Raw genomic sequence first — 23,994 nt, forward strand, 5'->3', positions numbered from 1 at the left:
GTATTTGTGTTCCAGTTTTTAAATCTGCTTTTCTAGAAATCATTTTAAAAGTACCAAAGAGTACAGTATTTTGGAGAAACAGTCGAAGTATGAGTTAAGTATGTTATGTGTGACTTTACTCTTTACCATTGTTTTGAAATATACATTTTCAGTTGTTTTTTTTTTAACCTGCCATTCTAGGAATAATTTGAAAAATATCAAACTGTATGGTATTTTGGAGAAACACTCGAAGTGTGAGGTGAAGCAATTGTTCACTTATATTGTTGAAACTGATTGTTTCCCATGAAATACAGATCCTCAATCTGCCATTAACAAACCTGCTTAGCACAGCTAAAGGTAGCATATTCTGGAACCTTGGGCACAAACCAAGGGCAGACCTATAAACATGGTGACCATCTATTGCAGGGTGCAGTCAATCATACACTCACACATGTAGGAAAAAAATAAGAATCACTGATTATCACAGTGCTAGAAAGTGATGATGCGTTGCAAGTTGGTAAACGCATGCAAGTAGAAATTTTACTGTACTCTGTACACATGGCAAAAAAAACCCCATAAATCTAAGAAAACCAGAGCTGGTGAGACAAACCATACAGAAATGACAAGGACATAACACAGAAAATAACAGACCTCAGGATTTTAACCCAGGTCTTAGTAGCTGCGAGGTCATGAAAAAATGATCATGTGTACATTTGTCAAAGTTTAAAAATATGTGATGAGAAAAAATCAAGTAAACTAAAAAAAGACTGGAATGTAGTGATCAAAGAAAAATCTTTTTTTATTGTTTATTTGAAATCTTATTCTGAAGATGTGGACTCTTTCTTTGCAGGTTTCTGATGAATGTGACATTTGAAGGTAGAAACCTGTCCTTTAGTGAAGATGGCTACCAGATGCACCCCAAATTGGTGATCCTCTTACTGGGAAAAGAGCGGCGATGGGAAAGGGTGAGTGAGATGCATCAATTTCAGATCTGAAGTGAATGTACAAGGGGTGTTCAACAATTTATCTCCCTGTGTATGAAAAAAGGCAGCAAGCATGTTGAATGAAGTCTGGGTATGCTGTGACATATCTCAAGGTTACTCCTGCACAGTTGTGGCTCAGTGTGAGTCTAACATTTTAAGAGACAGGATGTCAGGAGAGTCCTCGTGTGAATCAAGTAAACTTCTTCACGACAATGCGCCGGTTCACATGTCACGTCATTCACAGGCTGCCATTAGAGAAGGTGGGTTCTAGCCACTGAACCATCCACCCTACAGCCCTGATCTGGCTCCCACAGATTATTTCCTGTTCAGAGTTTTGAAGAAATCTCTCCATTGGTAGCGGTTTTCAAGTGATGAAGACACCAAGGCAGCTGTGATATTTTTTTTTCAAAGGGGTTAAAGACATTGCAAGAAAGTGGATGAAGTTTATGGAGCTATCAGGAGACTTTACTGAAAAATAAAACAAAACATTTTTTGAAAACTCTTTTCTTTCCTACTGAGGTAGATAAATTATTGAATGCACCTCATATCATAAAGTAATGTTCAATTTGCTAAAGACAATTTCAATTTACAGTATGTTTCTTTTAGATTATTTGTGCCAAGCAGCATTTTAAATTCTTATCATATTATATATATATATATATATATATATATATATATATATATATATATATATATATATAATCATATTATAACACAGCTGTTTTTTTAGATTTTGTTTTCCACTTTTTATTCTCTTTATTTAATGACATTTCAAAAAATAACATTTACAGTATATTAGTGGTATTATGACAGTAGTGCTGAGTGTTTTGTCAAAATTCCCCTTTATGACAATGTGTTTAATAATCTTTTTGCTCATGGAAAATAAAAATCATATGTCCATTTTCACTGAAAACTTGAATATAGAATCCTGTTTCACTGTAAAAGCTGTTTAAGCAGAGCAATTGAGCCAACAAAACAGATAATAGTGGAATGGCAAAAACATGAGTAGTTGTGTATTTTTCTGAAAACAGACATGATAACAAAGTAAAATGTGATCAATCTGTGAACTTGGGGTGACAATTACAATGTCTGAAAGAAACCTAACAAAACCCCTGATATTCCAGTCATGTTTTACAATTATCACAATCATTTGCCACTTTATTCTTCCAGAATGGTGTGTCTTACCAATCAACAACCTTCTATGTAAACCAAATTAGCCTTAATCATGATTGTCACAATGTAAAAATCAGACATTCATTTCAGAGGTGGCACAGCCAAGCCACATCAGTAAAAAGATATTCAGTTCAACTCAATTTGGTTATCGTTAAATGCACTTCCCAGGACACTGTCCAATAATTATAGAACTTTTAGCAGTAAAAAAGTAATAATAACAAAACAATATGTTGAAGAGCTGATAAAAACAAAATGTAGTGTATTAAAATAAATATACATAGAAATACTGTATATACATATTGTATACTCTATATGGCCAAAAGTATGTAGACACCCCTCCAAATTATTAAGTTCAAGTGCTTTAGTCACTTGCATCGTTAACAAGAGCATAGACTCAAACACATAGCCATCTCACCTCCTTTGACAAACATTGGCAGTAAGTTGAGTTGTAGAGTTCGGTGACTTTAAACATGGCACTGTCATAGAATGTCACCTTTGCCACAAGTCAGTATGTGATATTTCAGCACTGCTAGATTTTCCTCAGTCAACTGTAAGTGCAATTAATTTGAAGTGGAGGCATCCAGGAGCAACAACAGCTCAGCCATGAAGAAGTGGACCATGCAATTCACAGAGCAGGACCACATATGGCTGAAGCACAATGCACATAAAACTCACCAAACTGTGTCTGGAAGCAACATCAGCACAAGGTCTGTGTGTTAGGAACTTCATAAATGAGTTTCCATGCCAAAACAGCTACACGAAAGACTAAGATCGCTACACTCAAAAAAAAGTGTTGTGTGGAGTGGTGTAAAGCACACCAATGTTGGACTCTGCAGTAGTAGACACATGTTCTATGGAGTGATGAAACATACTCCACCATCTGGCAGTCTGCTAAATTAATCTGGGTTGGACGGAATCCAGGAGAAAACTAACTTCCAGACTAATAGTTGAGAGCATGTGCTGATAGCATGTTTCCGTGTTGCCTGAGTGTTGCGAGTGACACCTCATCACCACACTGGAACAGTGGCCAATGTAAAATTTGATGGAGGAGGGATAATGGTCTGGAGGTGTTTTTTAAAGGGTTTGGTCTAGGCTGTGAAGGGTACTGTTAACCCTTTGAACCCTACGCTCCCCAGCAATTTTGTCTCCTCAGCAATTTTCCATAATTTTGAAAAAGTTAAATTTTGATTTATAAAAGTAAAATTTTATTATATGATGATAAGCCACAACGTTATAACAGATTGATACTATAGAACAAGCTGGATCACTTTCAGTCATTTTCTACCATCCATTGTAAGGATCTACTGTACCTTTGAGTAATACGCTGCAAAACATTTTTAGTGCCAGAAGCAATGCACAAGAACAATTCACATGATTTTCACCATCTTCCGATCAATCATCATGTGTCTCCTCTTCCCCACACTGCTCTTGCTTCTGGTGTCAAGCACCTAAATTCCCCTGGGTGTGGTGCAAGCCCCTCCAGGGACAGTGGCAGGTGTCCTAAGGTGAGCTCAGGGAGGAAAGAAACCTCCCATGGGACAGAAGGGAAAAAGCTCTCTTTGTCGACTTGTTCTTCTCTGCACACACTAAGCATCTGTTGTGTTGAGTTGCTCCCATACTAAAGTACAACTGAAATTCCTTTCCGTTTTCTTCTTGAGTTCTACAAGAAAAAACAAAACTGATGCTGCTGCTTAAAAAAAAACAGCATCATAACTTGCATAAGTAGCATAACAACATAATTAGACAGCTGTATATTTACAGTACATGTGTAATCTTGTAGTCTAATATAGCAAAGGCCAGTATTCCAGCCAGCTAGGATAGGTCAACAGATAAGTGTAGAAGCCTTTTGGGAATATGCCTCTATGGCACTGGACTGCAAGATTTAGAGAGTAGTGTAGTGTAACAGATATGCGTAGGCTATTATTCAGTCCAGCCGGGTTATGATGATAGATAGGTGGGCTGTTATACCAGCCTTTCATATATATACCGCTTTATGGCTGGTCCAAAAAAACAGGCTCAGAGGGTTAATGCTTCAAGATACAAAGACATTTTAGTCAATTTTGTGCTTCTAACTTTGTGGCAACAGTTTGGGTAAGATGCCTTTCTGTTCCATCAAGACTGTACCCCTGTACAAACACCAGGGGCCTCATGCATAATGCCATGTGTAGAATTCATACTTAAACTTGGTGTACAGACAAAAGTGAAAATATGCGTATGCACAAAAAATTCCAGATGTATAAATCTTTGTGTTTGCAAACTTCCATGTTCTTCCACTCCATAAATCCTGATCAGTGTGAAAAGTAACACTCGTGCACGTGCCTGCTGCCCCACCCCGACTCCTCCTAGAATTTAAATCAATATAAATAGCTCCTTATGTTTTGCGTTCTGTGAAAAGATAATGGCAAAAGCACAGGGAAACAAAATGAAGTTGATCAAGTGACAGAGTGGTGGAGAAACTTGAAAGTCCAAGTTCAGAAAGTCGCACAGTGCCGGAAATAAATAAGAAGTGGACAAATATCAAAGTCGCCCTGAAAAGGTGAGTCGTAGCCCACCATCTGAGTGTCATATAGAAGCGTATTAGGGTATGGAGAAAAAAAAAACAAAAAACTGGGATACAGTGTGAAAAAAAAGAAATTTCCACCTTAATCATGTAGTTTATTTTGTCATTAAAGTAGAATGTCATAAACTTCATCTTAAAATCATTTAATTTAATAGTTTCTCAAATCCCATTGTAACTAAAGTGGCACATTAAATGCTTTATATTCTATGTGTTCTTCTATGTATTCTATGTGTGTGAATCACTACATGCTTCTTAAACAGACTTTCTCTTACAATGACAGGACACAGAATACATTATATTCATGATGTCACAGCTCTTTGAACAATTTAAATACAAAAATGTATACTTGATATTATTTTCATGATTATAGAAATTAAAGCATGTATAAAACATTAAGGCACGTTGGAGAAGTGGGAGCTGGCGCCCCTTCCAGAGATTGTTCCTGCCTCCTTCAAAATGCTTGCTGAGTTGTGAGCGACCCTCAATGAAATAATTTATTGCAGCAGTACTGTCTCTTTCAAACGAACTAACCCCCGATTCCTGTCCTTCCTTTTCTTTCTCCAAATAACCATTTGCCACACTCTTTAATAAATGTCAAGCCATCTGTAAGCTTAGAATTCTTCAGACCTTTTAAGGAACATTGAAATATCTTAGTAGTACATGTTTAATTATTCCATTATTATTAATTATACCAGTGTCGCGCCAATCCCTGCAAGCATACAGCGCAAGGCTGGAACAATCCCTGAACTGGGCACCAATTCATCCTCCATAAACGTATTTTCCTACAAAATGGTAAAATAACAACAGCAATAATAATAATAATAATAGGCTAAAAACAGTGAAAATACACAATATGAAAGCATAGGTAGCTCAGGTTGTGCAATATGCAAGTTTACAGTGAGGCAGTTGTACTTATAAGTACAAACAGTTCTACCAGCATACAAACTGTTCTACCAGGAGCACTTGATGGACTGATTGAGTGCGTTTATAACTCTTGGGATGAAACTGTTTCTGAACCACGAGGTCTGTACAGGAAAGGGTCTGAAGCCTTTGCCAATTGGGAGAGGTTCAAATAGACTGTGCATGGCTTAAGCATTGTGTGCTAGAAGCTGTATCCTGATATTTCTTTCCGCTCTTGATGCAATCTGCTGTTGAGCTTTCCAATCAGCTGCTGCACAGCTGTGATTCCACACTCAGATACAGTGGGTTAAAATACTCCAAGTGGTGCACCAAGAGTATATTTGATAAAGCCGTGTCAGGGATTGGAATCTAAAAAATAAAGGGACACCACGGAGGAACAGTAGCACTGCTTTGACACTGGGTGCCACCAATTTGCAAAACTGAGCAAAGAACTTGCGTGCGTAATGGATTGAACTGGCGTTAAAATGTGCGTGGCTTTACGCCAAGTTTAGTTTTTATACATCACGATGTGAGTGTGGAAACAGGCATACACAACATTTTTGTGTGTATGCACTTTTTTTATACATAGATAGATAGATAGATAGATAGATAGATAGATAGATAGATAGATAGATAGATAGATAGATAGTGTGGGAAACAGCCCGGACACAGACAGACGGACATCATTTTAAAGTCCAACACACGTTTATTTACAATAATAAAGTGCACAACCCAGTGGCGCAGCACCAATCACCCCCAAAGTCCTGGCCTCTTTCCACACTGCCTTTCCTCTCTTCAGGCCACCTCTTTCCTCTCCCAGACCTCGTCCTCTTCCACCCGACTCCAGCCCTGAATGAAGGGAGGTGGCCCCTTTTATGTCCCCCCGGATGTGCTCCAGGTGTGCTCTGACAACCGACACGCCCCAGTGTGGCGGAAGTGCCGGCTGTATCCCCAGAAGCACTCCGGGTGTCACTGCTCCTCTTCCTCCCAGCACGTCCTGGTGTGGCAGACGTGCTGAGGTCCAGGACTCCCGCAGGCATTGGGGCGCCCCAAAGCTCTGCACCCGTGGCCCCCAAAGCAACCAGGGCGGTCGCCCACTCATGGTCTGGAGGAGGTGCAAGCCCTCCTCTGGTCCTCCTGGGCGTCCCGGCTGGGTACCACCCCCAGCCGCGTGCCACAATAGATACATAAATCTTTATTATCATTGTCACTTTTACAAAAGAACAACGAAACTGAAGGTGCTTTTGACTCAGTGTAAGGCATAAGAGTTAAAAAACAAGAAAAGGAATAGTAATAAAAATACATTACAAATATATACAAATTACACTTGTCATATATACAAATTGCACTGGTTGACTTAAGGTCTATATTGCTCATTTAGATAATGATATGGAGCAGTTTTATTTGAGTTCAGGGCCATGATTGCTTTTGGATAAAAACTGTTTTTAAGGCGGTTTGTCCTGGTTTTCATTGCTCTGTATCTTTTGCCCGATTGCAAAAGTTGGAAGATGCAATGACTGGGATGTGATGAATCCTGTGAAATGTCTATTGGTTTTTTGTGGCATTGAGAGGAGTAGATTTGTTGCAGAGTGGGCAGGGTACATCCAATTGTACAGCCAACATGAGGCCCCAGGTCCATATTCACATGGTTTGACAGGTTTGGTGTGGAGGAACCCGGGTGGCTTGAACTCAGCTTTACTGAAAACCTTTGGAAAAGATTAAGTGCTCTTAAACCAGATCTTCTCATCCAACATCACTAACTGACTTCACAAATGCTTTAAGGGCACACATTCCAACAGAAACACTCAAAAATGTTGTTGAAATCCTCTCTGGAAGAGTGGAGACTGTGGGACGTCCAACAAACTCATGTAAGAATGATGGTCAGGTGTTCAGAATGTTTGGCCATATAGTGTATATAAGAGAGTGTTGTTTTAAAAGCCCAGATTCCAGTTGTCCTATGTTAGCGACATTCTAAAATGAATCACAGGAAGACAAGTACAGTCAATTACCTTTACAATTACCTTACAATTAGCATAAAAAGTAATATAAACAGAAAGTACATTGCCCCAAACAAGTGTATACAGTATAATGCTAACATAATGAGTTTTCAGCATTTATTTAAAAGCTAATATTGGTTGCTATATTACTCCAAAGTTATCTGTCTTGTTATTTGGTGTCCCAGATGTAATTGCATATATAACACCATGCAGTCAATCATGTCTGAAAAATATCCAGCATATAGGAGTTACAGATATGTGGCAGGGTCCTCATTTACATCCATATTAAATAAGGTATATTCACATATTAAATTCTAACTTCCTATTATACTCCTCAAACCATGACCATGTTTTAAATTTAAGGTGTTTTGAACTATTTCCTGTGATTTAAGGACTTTTGCCCCATTGAAGTCTGGGTCCTGCTTTTTACCCACTACTGTTAGGATAGGTTCTGTTCCCCAGTGAAACTGAATTGCATTGTGTTTGAGAAAGGTACTCTGTGATGTGTTATGTTCCTTTGGAGAAAGACATTTACTGATTATACCTTGCAGTCAAGTTATGTTGGTCGTTGCTATGATCATTAATCATTGTAGATAGATAGATAGATAGATAGATAGATAGATAGATAGATAGATAGATAGATAGATAGATAGATAGATAGATACTTTATTAATCCCAAGGGGAAATTCACATAATCCAGCAGCAGTATACTGATACAAATAACAATATTAAATTAAATAGTAATAAAAATGCATGTAAAAGCAAACAATAACTTTGAGTAAGGTTAGCATTTACTCCCCCGGGTGGAATTGAAGAGTCGCATAGTGTGGGTGAGGAACGATCTCCTCAGTCTGTCAGTGGAACAGGACAGTGACAGCAGTCTGTCACTGAAGCTACTCCTCTGCCTGGAGATGATCCTGTTCAGTGGATGCAGTGGATTCTTCATGATTGACAGAAGTTTGCTTAGTGCCCGTCGCTCTGCCACAGATGTTAAACTGTCCAACTTTACTCCTACAATAGAGCCTGCCTTCTTAACAAGTTTGTCCAGGCGTGAGGCGTCGTTGTAAACACAGTACTGGAATTAAATCATACTCAGTTAGTTGTATTTTCATATTACATCAATCAAACATTTATTGTTTATTGTAAAACATGCACAATGGGCTGTTTTATGCCAGGAAAACAGCAGTTAGGACTGTTAAGGTAGTTCTGTGCTCGGGTGGACATGCCATATTTTAATAAAAATATCATCAAGTTAGGATAGCTTTGCAAATTGTGAGCAGAGCTTACGTAAAGAAAGCCTTGTCAATGTAGATAAGATCTTGAGTTACAGTTTCTAAAAGCAATATTTCCTAGGAATATATTTTCACTGTTATATCAATTAGATTCTTATCATATCAAAAGTTGCTCATCTGAAATTAAAATACAGTAAAATACCCAGTGTTTTACTGTTTCTGTTCGTCTTTCTAGATCAGGTGTATAAATTCAAAATCTACTGAAATTGAAAGTGACCATGGTAGCCTGAGATGGCTGTCATAAGTGTCCTTGCAATGAGTAAGCTGGACTCAAAAGAACATTAGCCATTTCTGTTACTGTTTCCTCATTTTTTTATCTTTCTACTTTTTCGGTGTTATTCACTTTTTAAATAATCAGCTTCAGTCCAGTTTTTAGACAGCTGGATCCTACTGTACGATGGAAACAATTGGTAAACTTTCATCAGCTGGGTGCAGACTACTGAACTGTAACTCTTAATGAATTTTGACAAAGAATAGGGAAGTTTTTTTTTTCTTATGAAGTCACATAAAGTGGCACCACTTTATTGGAGCTCCTGGAACTCTTGCATGCAGTATATCTGTATTGCTATACCCCTGGAGATATTACTATGATTTAAACTACAGAATATTGTTAATATTGATTTATCATTTCTAAAAAATAACAGAGATTCACCACAGAAGAAACCTGCAAAAGCACAAAACGTTCACTTTATCTTACTGCATGTGATGTGGTGGACGGCCGGGGCCCTTACCCGGCCAGGACGCCCTGAATATGGAAGGACCTGGGCAGAGAATATTTTCAGGATAGTTTCTCCCCCCGACTGACAGAGGACAGCCCCTTTGGTTTCCAGTGGGGACATGGCACAGAAGTTCAACTCTCCTGAGCCTGTGGCCACTGCCAGGGGGCGCATGGATGTTTGCGGGGCCCTATTTGGCAGCACTTGCACCACACCCAGAAGTGCTATTGGGAATAAGCTCATTGGGCACCTGGAGTGCTTATGGGTGACCCATAAAAAGGTGCCAGTCAGCAGCAGAGTTGGGAGGAAGAGGACAAAGCTTGTGCGGAGGACTGACAACGCCAAAGGGACTGTCTTGGTGCTTTATGTACTGTGTTGTGCTGTGGCGAGCAGAGAGAAATGCTCCCTGGCTGTGAATAAAATGTGTGTGCTGGACATTTGTGTCGGCCTGTCTGTGTCGGAGTTAATGGGGCTGTACACACCCCAGGTTCCACAGTGGTGTTTTCTCAGAGTCACAATATAAATATGATTTTATGAATTTATTATATTTTAGCCAGAGAATATCCTACAATATAAAAAAAAACAAACCTAAAACTAGTGAGCTGGGAAGACACCCAAAGTCACTCATACTGGGCAAATTCAGAGATCTAGTTAAACTTTTGAAAAACACAGCAACTTGGAGGAAATCACTGTGAACACAGATCCCAACAGCTCTCTCCTTCTTCTATTCTATTCTATTCTATTCTTATTTTCTTTTAACTCTTAAATTAATATAGAATCATGGGGATCCAGACCCTATCCTGGCAGCATTGGGCTCAAAGCAAAAATCAGCCCAGGATAGGGTACTGGTTCCTCAGAAAGCCCACTCACTCACACACACACCTACTATACAGTCACACTCATATGGAGCCAGTTTGGATTGACAAATTAACCTGATGTTTGTGCCATTGGAATTTGAGAAATAAAACAAGAGACAAGTAGGAGGCAAAAACTTTTTGAATTTTAGAGTAAAACACTTCATGAAGACAGCATCAGGCAGTTATCCCAAAAAGGCAGAGTAAAGCTTATGAGGTGCCCTTTAGGGCATAAATGATTCTTAATATTGAGACATTGTACTGTGAAGTGAAGCTCTGAGAAACATTGCAGTACAGTACATGCAAATTCATAGCCACTTCAATTTCCAATAAGAATGAGAAATCAAAAAAAAGACATTGCATTAATGTATTTTTAGTTTCTCCTAGACGGCAATGAGATCAGAAAGAAATAAAATGGAGACATGTTCGTTTGTGTCATGCTTCTCAGATTTTTATCCTGAGGAAAACATCACAAATGTCTCCTCCTGAATTTCAGCAGAGATCTCTGCAAAGTCACACAATGAGCTCAGATTTCCCAAGTAGTGTCATTACATTATTAAGTTTTGAAGATCAATAATATATTGTGAAACATCATGACAATTGTTTATGGTAATAAAACACTTTACAAGGTGTGAGAGATAGGGGGCGCTGTCGTCCCCTTGAACCCTCGGACCAGACGCCAGACACCAGGTAAAAGTCCAATAATAACTTTTATTTGGACACAACAGTGCACAAAGCACCCTCCACTCCACTATACTCATACAATAAACAAGCACAATACTACAATAATTAACCCTCCTACTCCCTAACGTTGCCACCCTTCCTCCCGACTCAACTCAACCCTGGGATCTCCCACAGTCCTTTAAATAGTCCTTGACCCGAAAATGTTTCTGATCCCTCAGTCCTTGTGATTCTTAACACTTCCGGGTCTGGTGAAAACTCCTCTTCTTCATCCCGGAAGTACGTAATTTCCTCTGTTGCTGTGACTAAGACATACTTCCGAGTTATAGGGCAAATAGCAGTTCCTGGGCCACCCTGCAGCGACCCCTGTCGGCCCCCATGGTATCTAGCAGGGCTGTGCATTAAAACTCCAATGTCCATGAGGCCCTGCTGGAATTCGGGGCATCTCCATGTTGCAGGGAGGGCTCCATCTGGCCGCCTGGGGGTATTGGCCGGCCATATCCCACAAAGGATAACAGCAGTCCTTGCTTCTGAATAATACTATTCTGTTGTTCTAGTTTATATTGCTCTGCTGATATCATACCCACGGTGGATGAAAAAGCAGGCAGTGAGTTGTAGTGGTTAAGGCTTTGGACTTCAAATGATGAAGTTGTGGGTTCAAATCCAGCTGCTGACACTGTGTGACTATGAACAAGTCACTTCATGAATTGTTAAAACAAAAGAAATATAACCAATCATCTCAAATATTTTAAAAGGCACGTGTCCAATTATAAGTAAAAAAAATACAAAGTACTGAAAGAGATTTAAACAAGAGCTCACAAAATATTTCGTGCTTTTCAAACCACATTCTCAAGTGTGACTTCTCTTCCTCAGTTGTCTCTCATGTCTCCGTTTTTGTTTAAAATGATTTTTCCTAAGGAATTTTAGGAGAAACATCTGTGATGAAGTTGATTCTTAAATTAAACATAAACGGCATAAATCTCTTAAGTCTCATGAGCCATCAAAGATTAACCTTTGAGAAGTAAATTTTTCCCATGGGTTTTAATCTTTCACTTAACTGCAGATACAGTTCCGTGTAAATGAACTAATATTGAGCTTACTGGGTGACAAGTCTTTTACAGTCGGTGCAGTGAATGTTCACCACTAAAGGTATGTGTACACAATTTATAAGACAAAATTTTGGCGTACAGTATATGTGCTTCGATGCACAGTGTAACCTTTTCAGTATATAGCATGTTTCAGTATACAGTATATGTTTTGTTAAGAATAAATTCAATCCCAAACAGCACCTCATAAAAGCTGACAAATCACAAGACCTGTGTATGTGCTGCTACTTCACAACAAATAAATAAATAACAAAAATAAATGAAGCTTTAAGCTAACACTGTCACAGTAAAACCTCACACTCATGTTAGCTGAAACGTATATATAGTTATTTATGCCAAAAAGAAAGTGGCGTTTATCGCATTCTGAATTGAAAACATACAATTTAACATGCTGGTCAGTGTGATATGTCTTTTGGCTTGGGATCTTTGTACACCAGTAATTCTAAAAATTAGAATATGCCAATTATCGCATTTTGTGATGAAAGTCAACTTTCATTCTCATACAGGGCCAACTTAGAATTGTAAGATTAGTGATGTGGGAGGAAAATTGGAGTATTCAGAGTAAAACCCACATAGACACAGGGAGAACATGCAAGATATTATATTTTAAAGAGTGTGAGTAGTTTTCTGGTCACTCTGAATTGACATTGTGAGATTGTGACCATTCATAGACGGGCACCCTATATAAAGCTGGTCCCTGCCTTGTACCAGTGCTGCCTGGGGAATGTTTGGCCTTCTGTGATTTGGATGAATCAAGTCTGAGAATATTATGGTATATTGTTATTTTTCCTGAATTTATTTATTCCAGTAGAGACAGGAGCAGAGTCTTACATCCCTAAATTCCTGTCCAAGGTTAGCTTCTACCTCATGGCTGATTTAGTAGAGATAAGCTTCAACTCCTCAAGACTCTAAATTAGAATAAGCAAATTTAGATAATGAAGGAATTGATGAATATCACATCATATCCAAATAGGATTAGCAGGTTCAGTAAATGAATGAATTTTATACTGTATTAGCTTTGAGATTTAGGAAGCCTCAATATTTTGATGATGTAAGCAGGGCCAGGACCAACGTTAAGGCATTCAGATCATAAGGGGTACAGGGACCCGCATGGTTTAACTACCAAACAGTGAGCTGGCACACTAATAAGCTTGGCCTGGAGTGTAAAATAACCTAACACAGCCATTGGATGTAAGTGTCATTTTCAATTTAGATCAATACCACATGACAGCACCTATAGTCTGTACTTGCCACACCTCATTCCATGGTCATTTCATATTTTTCTCTTTTTAGGAATCAGAGTGCATTATGGAATAATAAACATCAAATCATAAGCAAAACAAAAAATTAGCTAATGCGAGAAATTACACCACATATGAAGGGCAAATTTCCAAAAGTCATTCAGCATATTTATGGTCATTGAGATACTAGCTTTCACTTTTTCAAGTATGTACTATGTGTAGAAAAAGAAAACCGTTTTATATGAGATACTGCACATGAGATGTTGCAAACTTTATTCAACAATTAATATTTTTGACTGAGTTTTATGTATGGCCTGTATATTTGTGGGTGTCTTCTATTGTGATAAAATTGCCATTTAGAGGTAATAAAGAAAGTACTTTACATTGTCTACACTGCTCTCCACCATACTAGCCAAGTGTCTGCAACAGCAAGTAAGCAGGCCTTTGTCCCCCTTGACTTAGGACAGGTACATTCATATAGCACATTTCTTGATCCTCAAAGTGCTTTACATAGACAGTAGTGGAGAGGTTTCATCCATCACCAATGTGCAGAATCCACCTGGATGATGTGACAGTGGCAATTTTTGCGCCAGTACACTCAGTACACAGTAGATATTAGGTGGTGAAGGGCTGAGAGACAGAGGTGCCAAGAGGCAACGCCAGGCCTGAGGAGAAGGTTTTTACCCCTTTATTATTCTGTTTCAGTCAAAGAGAGGGGAAGTGTGTTTATCTAAACAAGGAAAAATATTTTGTGGCCCTATTTGGACAGTTAGGAATTACAAGCTCTGGGAATCTTCAATAATACTGACAATTCCAATTAGAGTCAGGGGGTGACTGGGGGTACAGAATTGTCAGGACTCTGGGGTACAGCCTACTTTATTTGAACAATGCCAAGGGATCTATTATGACTGTAAAGAGTGGCACCATTTTTACAGCACAGTGCACTTGGGCATTGAGATGCACACACAGACGGCAGCTGGGAGATTGTTACTTAAACACGCCTCATATTTAAAACTCGATCCTGGACCATACTAAATGATCAGTCCAGCACTGTAGTACAAACTAATGCTGAATTTTAATTTAATTCTATAAAGCAGTCAGTACCAAGCAACCATTTAAATAATTGAGACATTTTGAATGAAGCATTGAGAGCAACATCTTTAGAAACAAGGTCAGAAAAATGTACTTGTCCTTGTAAAATTCATTTAAAGAGTGAATAAAAATGCATTGTGAATTTATGGACTGACTCAATAAAAGCAGAAACTGAGGGAAAAAAAATTTTGTTTACAGTCATTCAATTTAAAGCAGCAAATGGTGGCATTGAAAGCCTGCATCTGGTGCAGCCAATTAACAATAATGAATTATGGACAATATTAACTATTCAAACCTTAAACTTGATATCCGAATGGCCCTCTGACTTACAAAAATATACATATACAAAAAACAAAAACTAGATTCCAAAACATTCCTCAGAAGAGCAGCCTTGATTTGACCACACAGTCTTAAATACCCCTTTACTCCAAAGCAGACCACTTAGGTTAGGTTTAGGTTAGGTTTATTTTAGTTGTCCTATATAGGTTACCACAGGGTCAACATTACAATGAAATGTGTATGACGAGAACAAGTCATTCAGCCTAGTTCCAATAAAGCTAAAAATAATTTAAAAAAATTACAAGTTAAAAATAGACTAGCAATATAAAATAAAATGTGTACATTTCAAAAGAAGTTATACAGCAATATGAGTTGAATGAGCAGCAAGTACAAATGACAGTTATTGCACAGATAATGTTTTATAAAGTACAGATGCATGTTCCAGTCAGTATTCCGAGTGTGTGCAGGTACAGTTTGTGTGTGAGTAGTGCAATGCAGGTGTGATGTAAGTGTTGTGGGTGTTCAGGTGTTGCTGTTGAGGAGTCGAATGACCTCATGGTATAAACTGTTCTTAAGTCTTGTAGTCCGAGCAGCCAGACTCCTGTATCGTCTGCCAGACGGTAACAAGGAGAACAGCTGGCGTGCTGGATGGCTGTGGTCCTTTATGATGCTGCTTGTCTTACGCAAGCACCGATGGAGGTAAATGTCTTCAATGGCAGGGAGACTCTTGCCCGTGATGTGCTCTGCTGCCTTCACCACTCTCTGTAGTGATTTCCGGCTGCTGGCAGAGCAGCTCCCATACCAGACGGTAATGCAGCCCGTCAGCAGACTCTCGACCACACTCCTGTAAAAATTTGAGGTGATGTTGGCATTCATGCCAAACTTCTTCAGCCTCTTCAGGAAGTAGAGCGCTGGCGAGCTTTCGTGACCACAGTGTCTATGTGAAGGGTCCACGAGAGATCCTCAGTGATGTTTACTCCGAGGAACTTGAAGCTGTTAACCCTTTCAACTTCTACGCCGCTGATGTAGATGGCCTGGTATTCTCGGCCTTGCTGTTTCCAATAGTCCACGATCATCTCCTTGGTTTTGCTGACGTTAAGAGACAAGTTGTTATCCAGGCACCAATTACTCAGTGCCAGCACCTCCTCTCTGTAGGCCATCTCATCGTTGTCAGTGATAAGGCCTATGATGGTTGTGTCATCCGCAAACATAAATAACTAAACAGCTGAACCTTTTCTGTATTATACACCTCTTTAAACCAATGTAAAACAGATAGCTTTCATTTGTGTAAAATGTCATTAATTAGTATACAAAACGCTTACTTTTTGTTCTCTTTTAATTTTCTTTAGCAGCATTTTGTTTAACTCAAAAATGTTCATGATTGTGCTCTGTAAATATTTCCAATTTCAGTGTTCTATTAATTAACATTTAACTTCTGTTATAGTCAGCAGCTAACTATAACATTTTTATTCTTCACACTGATCTACATTGTGTGATTTCTGCTCATTTTTGCAGACAATAAGGTTTCATATGTAATTATCTTTTATGTTAGGTGTAACAAGACTTTCTATTTTATAGCTTTGACTATTAGGCAAACATAATAGCAACAACATGCTACATGAACTCTGTTGTGCATTTTTATAGATGGGCGATATGCAGAACATACTGCAGTACCTAAAAGTCACATTGTGCTTTCTCAGTTCAGATGGGAACATAGCCTGTGGTGATCAGCACCGTCCACATAATTAAAAATTTGAAAGTTCTTCTAGCTCAGCTACAGAAAGTTATCAGCTTCATAAAATTTATAAATGGACTGAGGAAATGGCTGAAGCATCAGGAATATTTCTGAGATATTACTACACAGGAATCCAATTAAGAGTATTTACAGTAAGTGTATTTTAAGAAATGACAATAAACGTGGAGGATGCAATGCTCCATCTGTTCCACAATATGTATGCTCACCTGGAAAAAGCTGGCAGTACTGTGAGGATTATATTTTGGATTTCTCCAGCGCTTTCAAAACCATCCAGCAATCCCTGTTAAGGGGCAAGCTCAGTGATATGCAAGTGGGTGACCCTATGGGGTCCTGGATAAAGAACTATCTAGAGAATACTGCAGTTTGTGAGACTCAAGGACTGTGTTTCTAATATGGATGTGACCAACATTGGAGCACCTATCTAATTTTCTCTTCACTTTGTACACCTACAACTATAAATATGACACCAAGTCATGTCAACTGCAGAAGTTCTTAGAAGATTCTGCACTTATGAGGTGTATTGATAAGGAGGATGGACAAAGTATAGGAGTCAGATACAGAGAAAGAAAATAGGTGCAAAGAGAATTGTCTGGACCTTAATATCAGGTGGAACTGTTTAGGGAGTTAAAGCAGAGGTAAGTCCACTCCTACAAATACTTGGCGGTCCACGTTAATGACGCATTAAGGGCAGGCTCAGTTATGGGACACACGTTTGACCCCCTAGAGGTCGTAGCAAAGGAGAGAATTATAATAAAACTAAGTGCCATTATGAACAATGCTGCACATCCTCTCTCTGATACGCTAACACTGAGGACTTTCAGCCAATAATTTATTCAGCAAAAGTGTGTTTCCCCAGGCGGACAAATAAAGTTCAATCCATCTAAGGGAGATCCCTAATGTCCTAGGTGAATCGACACAAATTTCAATGAGACAACATTTCAACACATTGCAAAACAAAACATAAAAAGAACTACTACTAACACATGAGACATTCCAAAAAAAAAGAAAAGAGCAACAAATTTTAAATTTTGAAAAACACTGTGCACTGCAATAGTAGATGTCTTCTGTATCTCATTCTCCATATACTCCACTGATTGATATGATTCCCATGATATGGTATGATTTGGCAAGAAAAAATATGGGCTGCAGGCTGGTAATTCATTTTTTTTTTTTTTTTGCTGTGTACCTTAAATAATCAAATCTAATTTCTTTTCCCATTATGACTGATTGCAATAGTGGTTAGAAGGCAGGAGATCACATGTCTAATTGAAAAGATGATGTTTGAACAGGCAACAGTGGAAAGTGAAGAGAAAAATGTAGAGTTTCTGAGCTAATTACTTTAGTTGTTTCTGAGTCAGAAATTGGTATTTGTGAGCTGCTATAGTTATTCTACACAAGTAGCTATGCAGTTAATTTTTTTCCTATGGTTGGTCCTTCTGCTATTCTGGATTTTTGTATGTGTGTATTTCATCTTAATGGAAGGCATACTCTATTAAACCTTCGAACCTGAAGTACATTTGTACTTATAATAACTAAAAGACTCATGCACACTGTAGAGTAAACACAAATACATTATATACACAGAGAAAAAGTAGGTCTTTGGGAGATGACGCATGGATACAACTGGGACATGTTTGTTGGTTTAATATAGCAGATGCACTGGGGGCTGAAGCTGTGTCATGGTGTCTGATTTATGTGTGAAATGACAGTTCTTCCGGTTACTGAAGCTCAGTTCAATTCTACTCACTTAGTGAGTTATATAGTACAAGAGATAACATCTTAAATTAATCATTTATTCTGACTTTGTTTGATAAAGCGTCTTTCATTCTAAAGTTATTACAAAAACATTATACACAGTATTTCACAGATTACACAGTAATCTGTGCTTTCAATTCAAAAAGTATGACATGTGCCTTCACTGAAGCTCAGGCTCCAGGCAAGGCTTAGGCTTCTGGAAGAAAACCTGCTAAAAGGAGCCAGCTGCTCATTCTGTGATCTCAGTTTCTAAAATTTAAGACAAGAAGTTCAAAGTAATAGATTCGTTTTAAAAGGAAAACTACAGCATGGCAATTTAGGCATCCAGAAAGTTGAAAGCTTTATTTTTGTAGAGATGAGTGCAGTAAAAAACAAAATCAGTTCCACATAGTTTTCCATTACAAGCAAGAACACAAGAAGAGATGTTACCTATGCATTGAGTACATGAGACATAAGTATACTTAACCTACATGGATGATATATGGGACATTACTAAAATGCCAGTTGTTTTTGCTTCATTAAAATGTACTTGTCAACAACAACAAAACAAAACCCAAATCCTATATAGTATTTTTGTGCTGAATCCAAAATATGTTTTTAGAATTTGTCTCTCAGGTAAGGTTTTGAGTGATGTTTTGAAAATATTGTATATTAACATTCTTCTTAAAATGACATACACACTGTATAATGTAAATCTTAGCCATTTCTGATTTTCTGCTATACTCAGGAACATCTCTCTTAAGAGTTCAGCAGAGGTCAGCCAACATGCTGGGCCTCCACTTGTCCTGGTAACATTTTTCCAAGATGGAAATGTACCAATGAAATTGCTTGCTGTGTTCATCACTGACTGCAGCAATGTTTTCAGGGAAAACGTCCAAGTTAGAGTACAGGAAATGAGTCTTCAGTGACATAACGCACCTCTTTGAGAAGGTCAGTCACTGATCCAGCTCTTCTTCTATTATGTATATCCTGTTTGAGACCCACATTAGGTGTCTTATCTTCAATGAGTTTTAGATCAGAAATCTATTATTCAGTGGCCATGCCTCTTGAATACCTCTTAATTTACACAATACTCTATAAAAATATTATGGAGTTCTATCCATGATTGCTTACTGCCTTGAGCCTGGCAGTGATAGAACAGGCCCTGACCCTGTAACCCTGAATCAGATTTAGTGATTTGATAAGGTTACACTGTTATAATTTTATAATATAAAGTATTCTGCTTTGTGTCTTTTGTTCCTTCAGGACAGTGTCCTGGAGAATGTTTAGGACATTTTTATCATTTTGGTATGAGTAATTCCATCCGTCCATCCATTATCCAACCCGCTATATCCTAACCACAGGGTCACGGGGGTCTGCTGGAACCAATCCAAGCCAACACAGGGCACAAGGCAGGAAACAAACCCCGGGCAGGGTGCCAGCCCACCGCAGGGCACACACCCACACACTGTGCCAATGCACCTAACCTGTATGTCCAAAAGAACACAACTGCAAGTGTATTTATTCTTTCATGGAAAAGTATTTGACAGCTAATTGATGCTACCAAATGAGCCACAAAACAGCACGTAGTGGATAACAGTGGCTTTAAACATGCCCGATCGGTGGAATAAAGCTGAGAGAGAAAAACTGCATGCAAGTAGTATTAGCAGTGTGTTCATGATGACTTCTCTTGTGAAAGTTGGTAGAACCAAGGAAATAAAGCTTTTAATCAATAATCAATCAGTCTTTCTAAAAAAGGGGGATATAGTTGCACATGATAAAGCCGATAAGGATGTGCTAGTTATAATTTCCCTTTGAATTCAGAAAGAGGCTTAAAATATTTTGCAGTATTCACTAAACACTAAAGTTTTGTTCAAGTTAAAATTTGCTTTTCTCAGCATTATTACTCAAATATTTTGTTACAGTCCAGGTTGATCCCACCTACCGGGTCCATCCAGGTTACCTCTTGAACGCTCTCACCACACTAACATGACCCCACCCAAAGACATTACAGTGGCAAATATCTTTTTAAAATATGCCCACCAGCCACAGACCTCACTTTGCCACACACTTCCTGTAGATATGCAGAGGTACGGTAGTGTGACAAATCAGATAATAAGTAGGTCACACGGTACAGAGAGAATAAAACATCTAATTGTAAACACATTTTTTTATTGAATTTATTAAAAACTTATAACATTCCATACAATCAAGTCAAACTTCACAAAACTAAAATCAAATCAATCCCCATCCATGAGAGGAAGGCCAACAACCAGAGCAAAACTGTCCACCCTAATATAAATGCTTACTCTGAAATGTTATTGATTAGGTCCTGCCAGGTTTTAAAAAAGTTTTGAACAGATCCTTTCAGTCAGAATTTGATTTTTTCCAATTTCAAATAGTATATAACATCAGTTACCTACTGACTTAAAAGAGATGAATTAGGATTCTTCCAGTTGAGCAAAATCAGTCTACGTGCCAATAGTGTAGTAACAGTAATCACAGTTTGTTTGTCCCATCAGGGAGTCCACCAAACACAACTGTTAATGGATTAGGAGAGATTGTGACACCAAGGCTGTCTGATAGGAATTTACAAATTTTTGTCCAGAATGATGTTAATTTGGTGTACGCCCGGAACGCAGCCTAGGGAAGCTGGGGCTCGACTGCAATGTTCACAGGCTGGATCTTGCCCTGGAAACATCTTGGACAATTTCAAACGAGGCAGATGTGCTCAATAAAAAAATTCAAGTTGAATAATCGAATGTTTTGCACATATGGAGTTTGAGTGAATTCTGTGCATGGCTGTCTTCCACTCCATTTCTGAAATGTTGAGTAAGAGATCCTTTTCTCACTGTACTCTGGGATCTTTAAAAGGAAGGAACTTAAAAATGTTTTATATATTATAGAAATGCTGTCTGAGTCCCCAAGACTGATCAGTATCTCTTCTGGAATAGAAATAGGTGGGAGGTGAGGAAAACTGGACTGATCTCTTTTATCAAATTTTCTAATTTGGAGATAGTGGAAAGATTGTGTTGATGGGAGACTAAATTTGGAGTCTAATTGTTCATTGGATGCAAAGACATTATTTATATACAAATCTATAAATGATTCAATCACATATGTTTTCCAAACATTAAAAATTGTGTGGGTTTGAGAGGGTGGAAAAAGGTGGTTATCATGTAGAGGTGCCACAGATAAAATAATCTCTGACTTGAAGTTCTTCCTGCATTGTTTCCATATTCTGAGTGAATGAAGCACAATTGGGTCGTTGGTATATTGATGATACCTTGTACTTACTGGTGTAGAAAGCAAGGAGTTTAAAGAAGTACTGCAGGATTTCATGTCTGCTAAAGACCAAGCTAGTGTGTGTTCATCTATTTGTGTCAATGTCCAGGTTTTTATAGCTTGTATGTTTGCCACCCAGTAAAAAAATGCAAAATTACATAGAGCCAGGCCACCTTCAGATTTAGGTCATTGTAGGGTCGCGTTTTGAGTGCATGGTTTTTTTGAATTCCAAATAAATGAGGTTATGATTGAATCTAATTTCTTAAAAAAAACAATTTGTTAATGTATATTGGGATGCTTTGAAATAGGAACAGAAGCTTAGGGAGGATATTCATCTTCACAATGTTAATTTGTCTTGCTAAAGAAAGATGGAGGGCAGACCATCTATGCACATCTTGTTTAATTTTATCCATGAAAACAGCAAAAGTTTGTTTAAAAAGAGCTTAATATTTACTTGTGATGTTGACCCCTAGGTATTTAAACTGATCTGCAATGATAAAAGGGAAGATGTCCAACCTAATGTTGTTTGCTAGAGAATTCACTGGAAAGAGTACACTTTTGTTCAAATTAATTTCAGATATGCTGTAAATACAATTTTTTTTATTAAAAAAAATCTAATGAAATGAATGTATACAATTAGTTGCCTGATAATAGGTGGAAGGATGCTAATGGTTTTTTACTTTTTGTCAAAACTGAAAAGGGTGCCTGGATGTCTAAAGTCCTTAATAGTGGTGTTTTCCATTCTGAGTCAGCGTGTGTTATGTTTGACCTGATCAGAAAGTGGTTGTGTGCCTGTAATATACTAAGTCAGCTTTACAACCTTCTTTAGGTCTTTGTGGCCCTAAGCAGAGCAGGTGCTGCACCTGGGCAAAATACAGCATAAAGTAGCATAATGATACACATTAGGTCTCTGTTTAAAAGTTTATTCTATCATCTCTGTAACATTGCCCGCTTCCGTCTGTTTCTGTCCTTTAACGGTACACAAACTTTGGTTCATAGTTTCATAATGTCTCGTATTGATTACTGTGATTCCCTCTTCATTGGCCTCCCTGTAAAATCTATACAGAGGCTACAGTACATTCACAAAGCATTCTGCTCACATCACCCCTGTTCTCTCCCAACTTCACTGGTTACCGGTTCCATCAAGGATTACATTCAAGATTCTGCTTCTCACCTTCAAAGCCCTACATAACCTTTGGCCCCCTCTACCTCACTCAGCTCCATACACTCCTTGTTGTTCTCTCAGGTCCTCGAGCAGTAATCTCCTTACCGTCCCACACACCAGACTATCCACCCTGGGAGGCAGGTCCTTCAGTGTTATGGCCCGTCAACTCTGGAACTCTCTTCCTCCTTCTCCAAGATTGCTCCTCTTTCTCCACCTTTAAATCTCAACTCAAAACGTTCCACTTTGACAAACTTTTGTCTACTGTATGATTTTTTCCTCTGTATGTAAAGTGACCTTGGGTTTGTGAAAGGCACTCTATAAATGCAATTTATTATTATTATTTTATTTATTACCTAAAGTGGTTGGTTAATATAGGAGAAAGCTGTCCTTTTAGTAGTCTTCTTAGGAACAACAGGCATTGCTGTTTCACTGTGGTGTTGTAGACTGGAATATGCTCTGTATTCTTCTTCTTGAAGTGTATGACTAGCTTCCTGGTTTTGTCCTTTCTTGATAAATGAAAAAATGTTATCCTAGAATACACCAGTCAGAAGATAAACCTCTTCTCTGCAATCAGTATTTTTAATATAGGATATCAGGTTTCTGATGGCGGTGTCATAAGACAATGTGTCTAGTCTACTTTTTATTTGGTACTGAAATGTTGACTTCAGTATCAATAAAAGCTTTTGGACCTCAGTACTGGTACAAAAATAGTTCTGAAGCAAATAATGGATAACTCCCCCATCCCCTGTCTTACAGCTGCTTTATTCCCCCAGCCTGCACATGCATGCCTTCCTGCTATGCTTCACTCTACAAACATAAATAGGAATGAGGTGGGACTTGGAGGAGGGTCACTCCTTGCGTTGTTCGGTGCATTTATATGAATTTATACATTCACAGTGAGGTGGGGAGAGTTTCTCCCTTTGTGGTTTCAACAAGCTGTAATACATTTATTCATTTTAACAATCAAAATAGCGCTAATGAACAAATGCGTTGCTTGAAAACTAATATTTACATCCAGTACCAAAATTAAAGAAAAGCTAGTAATGTACTGTTTAAAAAATTGTTTTGTTCATACTTTTTCAGTACTGATATATTGCGTAACCCTAGTCTGGCTCCGCAGTCATATGTGAGCAAAGGGTATAGCAGGAGCCTCGGGAGATTATCTTATTAGGTGTCAGTGCCGAAAATTAAAATGAAGGAA

General features: G+C 38.3%; 1 protein-coding gene across 1 annotated transcript in view; it reads left to right on the forward strand.

Annotated features, from left to right (window-relative positions):
* LOC120537070 (glutamate receptor ionotropic, NMDA 2B-like) overlaps nt 1–23,994 on the forward strand; it is a 544,803-nt gene that overhangs the window by 375,209 nt on the left and 145,600 nt on the right. The window contains exon 4 of the mRNA XM_039765704.1: nt 830–944. Within this exon, the coding sequence (XP_039621638.1) occupies nt 830–944 (115 nt within the window). The remainder of the gene's footprint in view (nt 1–829; nt 945–23,994) is intronic.

This window comes from Polypterus senegalus, chromosome 10 (assembly GCF_016835505.1).
Source record: "Polypterus senegalus isolate Bchr_013 chromosome 10, ASM1683550v1, whole genome shotgun sequence".
Classification (NCBI taxonomy): domain Eukaryota; kingdom Metazoa; phylum Chordata; class Cladistia; order Polypteriformes; family Polypteridae; genus Polypterus; species Polypterus senegalus.